General features: G+C 39.1%; 2 protein-coding genes across 3 annotated transcripts in view; both read right to left on the reverse strand.

The window, feature by feature from the left end:
* On the reverse strand, window positions 1-700 carry LOC109395498 (RING finger protein 113A-like; the record flags this gene model as incomplete). The annotated part of the gene is made up of 1 exon (XM_019666545.1): window positions 1-700. A coding segment is annotated over exon 1 (675 nt), but the record flags the coding sequence as incomplete, so codon positions are not given.
* The window catches only part of BLOC1S5 (biogenesis of lysosomal organelles complex 1 subunit 5), a 45,812-nt gene that overhangs the window by 22,311 nt on the left and 19,814 nt on the right, over window positions 1-3,687 (reverse strand). Inside the window, exons 3-4 of one of the 2 annotated variants that reach the window (XM_019666558.1) lie at window positions 1,158-1,287; window positions 699-791 (exon numbers count right to left, since the gene is read on the reverse strand). In XM_019666558.1, the coding sequence (XP_019522103.1) occupies window positions 736-791; window positions 1,158-1,287 (186 nt within the window). In that variant the 3' untranslated portion in view covers window positions 699-735. Of the gene's footprint in view, window positions 1-698; window positions 792-1,157; window positions 1,288-3,687 lie in introns of those variants that run through there. The other variant, XM_019666559.1, reaches the window with a different exon arrangement.

Raw genomic sequence — 3,687 nt, forward strand, 5'->3', positions numbered from 1 at the left:
CTTGTAATCTGAACGATCGTGGAGGAATTTGCAGCTGTCTCCGAAGCCGCAAAAACCAGTCTCCTTGTAGTCTTTACAAATGTCAGGCTGGTAATCCCAGCACACGGTGGCACGCAGATGCTTGGGAGCTCGGATGGGGCCCTTCCGCACCATTCCGGAGTAGGCACTGCCCACAGATGTATCCTTGGGCTTCATGTATTTCTGGCAGTTACTGATTCCTCGATAGATCTTGTCATCATCCTTGACCCTCAGCTCCTCCTGGATCTTCTGGCTGCGCTCAAAGATGGCTTGTAAGTCACGTTCCTTCTCTGTGTCCATCTCGTAGACAGCAGTCGCTCCCATATCCTCTGGCCCCACGGGTTTCACCAAGTGGGTGGACTTGTAGACCACACTGAGACTCACGGGCTCGTTCTCCTCCTCCCTACTTAAGTCACCGTCAGCCACCTTCTGTTTACCACCGCTGCTGGTCTTCTGTATCATCAGATTGGGGGTCACTCGCTTCTTTTCAGGGCGAACTACAGTGCTGCTTTCGGCACTGTTGCTGCTGCTGTCTCCGGGCTCTTGACTGCAGACGGGGCGCTTCCTGCGGCCTGCAGCCCCCCTTTGCCCAGGCTTTTTGAACAGGAAGGTGCACATCTGGTCTGTCACCTTTCCTGGAGAAAGTTGCTCTGCCATTTGTGAGTCCCGAGCTCTGAAATGGCTGCGGTGTTCTGGGTTGCACTGGGTCACTTCACGTCAGTACATGCCGTGCTCTCGGAGAGTCAGGAGCAAAATGGGCTGTGGAAAGAGGACTGCGAGAGAATGGGGATCCCTAGTTGCTTTTTGAAAAAGTTTTATTTCATACCTAATTCCTGGTTATCAAACTTTTTCTTATACATTTTTTTATTTAAGCTAAAAAATGTTTCAATTTTCTCACGTACTAAAAGGATAATCTTGTGCCTCCAGATGCACACATCTCACTTTGGAGATTAATGTTCTTACATCAACAACAATACACATTAATCACTAGATAACCACTTGCTCTGTGACAGGGCTTCTTTAGTCTATGTTCTGATTAAGAATTCTCTCTCTCTACCTCCCACCAAAATACCCAAGGAAACACATTTTGGCATAGCACTCATTTGAAATAAAGCAATATAAAAAAATCGCTGGCTTACATCTCTGGAGAACGTCGTTTAAGCTGTCTTGCATTGTTTCTCTACATTTGGGAAGAGTATGTTCATTTGTTTCACGGATCATATTCCTCAAATTTTCAAGAACTCGCATTTCTCGAAGACCACGTTTTTCCTATTAAAAGAAAATAAGTGACTAGTACATATTGTGTCTTAAATCTTAGTAATTACTTTCTGAGATTTCCACCCAGGTTTTGGTTGTTATATTACTTATTACTGAAATTTACACAGCCTTCTTCTAATTATTTGGCAATAAATGAGGTCACAACCTGGAGGCATTTTTTTTTATTCTGAAAGGCTTCAAAAGTTGCAATATGAGTAATATTTTTATAGTACTATTTTAAAAAGCGNATACCAAAGATGTCTGAATGATGTTCTCCAAAGTTAAAAAGCAATGATTATCTTCTAGGGAGTTATTAAGGTGATTTATTGCTTTTTTCTTTTTCTTATTTTCTTCTTTATTTATTTTTCTTATTAAACATTTATCCTTTGCTTAAATAATAATAAAAATAATAATCACTGTTCTTAAAATGGGAGAGGGAGGCAGGAAGGGAGAGAAATTCTTTTACTATGGCTGTGTTAGGTAAACTGAACGAGGAATAACCTAAGCTTTCTATCCTTCCTCTCTAAAATCAAAGACTGGGTCCTGACACTAAGGCAAAATCTCCAAAAAAACAAGCTTGGTGAAATCTGCAAGTGTATTAAGTGATTACCAAGTGGAACATAGACACTACTAGTGTGTTGAGGATGAGAAAAAAGTAAAGGTTGCATCTTGATTACAAGTTACTTTATGGGTGGCTTTTATGCACCTTCCCAGAGCTCATCTACTTTTTGTGGTGGTAAGGGGCGACGGGACAGTTTTCATTCTAAAATCTCCACTCACCCAAAGGCACTTTGCAAGCAGGTGGCGCGACGGCCAAAAGCAGAAACTGTTCTGGGCTGAGGACTCTGTAAGGTCTCCATTCAAATAATCTGAGATGTCCCCCATTTCCCGTTCCACCTACTTAGTTTTGTGTGCCGTGTTAGACCAAGACGCACACTGGCAGAGTTGGGAGAGGCAGCTGATGGCACTCCCAGCACAGCTCTCAAACATGCACAGAACAGAGAAACGTGGCAGTTCTATCATCAGGCACAGAACAAAACTCAACTCATCACTAGCCTTGTGAAGAATTACTTAGGTCAGAATATATTCCATATATAAATTCACCTGCATGATTTTGCACAACTCCTGATCAATTGATAGTGAAAATAAGCAAGCTAGCACCATGACTTAAAAAGTCAAGTTTTTAAACATGAAATTCCCAGGAACAATAGCTGGGGACCAGGTAATTTTTAAAACTACATGAGCTTTATAAGCAGGTAATCATCTCCATTACACCTGTGCCACTCAGGATAATCGCTGCAAGAAAATAGTTACGTTGGAGCCCACTGAGGAAGCCTTTCCTGTTTTCCAGCTTTCCTGCTTCGTTTCTAAAGTGAACAGCAAGACCCAAAGCAGCCCACAGATGTTAAAACTTTAATTATTAACTTTGCGTTTTATGTGTTTTAATTCTTCCTTTCAGGAGACTACATTTACAGTCTGGATTCCATATTACCAGTAATACTTTTATATTTTCATTGTGAAGGCTCTACTTTTAAGAGGCTAGTCCTCACATCAAAAATAACTTCAGCCAAGGAATGAAACAAGTCAAAACAACTGGCCGTAGATTTTTACCAAGTTTTACCCAATTTATTTTTATATACTCTAAGTGTGGAAAAGGAAAGTTATAGGCACAGCTTAAATACATACATGCATAAGCATTCTTAATAATAATTTGAGTTTTACTTTCAGCATATCTAGAATGTTGAGGTTAAGGACGTGACAGTATGAACAAAGAAGGGTAAGTTTGTAGTAATAAAAATGCAAACGCCTAAGGTTAATTTTAGGCTTTTTGCTGTTCTACTCAAAGAAACCAAATATGATCTTGGGGTGTTCATCCTCTCTAGCCTCCTTTTAACATTAGATCACAGGCTAACTTGGACTTGAACACAAAGGCTTAATTAACCCATTATTAGCCAGGGTCTCTCTGCCGCTTTCCTTCACAGATCATTTTACGTGTATGTTACTGGCCAGTTTTGTTTTCTTTTTTCCCCCAGAAAGACACTGTTTTATTTTGCCCTTCAGTAATCCATCATTATTTCCCAGCATTATCCTTAGACAAGCTGAATATTGTCAATATAGAGCCAAGGAGAAGACCTTACATTTCTGATATACTTCTAATTTTAAAGTTACTAATAAAACTCCTTTTATGTTATGGTTTGATATGTTTAATAAATATTCTTTTTGATTAACTATTTATTCAGATTAAAATATTTTGCTTAATGAAAATAAATAAGTGATAAAATACTAATATTTATGATGGGGTTATTTTTGAGAAATGTTTAAAAAAAAAACACATCTTTTTTTTTTTTTAATTTCCAAAATATTTATTTTGAGAATGCAGAATAATGGGAAAACTAAGTAATGGAAATTGGA

This window comes from Hipposideros armiger, unplaced genomic scaffold (assembly GCF_001890085.2).
Source record: "Hipposideros armiger isolate ML-2016 unplaced genomic scaffold, ASM189008v1 scaffold_474, whole genome shotgun sequence".
Classification (NCBI taxonomy): Eukaryota; Metazoa; Chordata; class Mammalia; order Chiroptera; family Hipposideridae; genus Hipposideros; species Hipposideros armiger.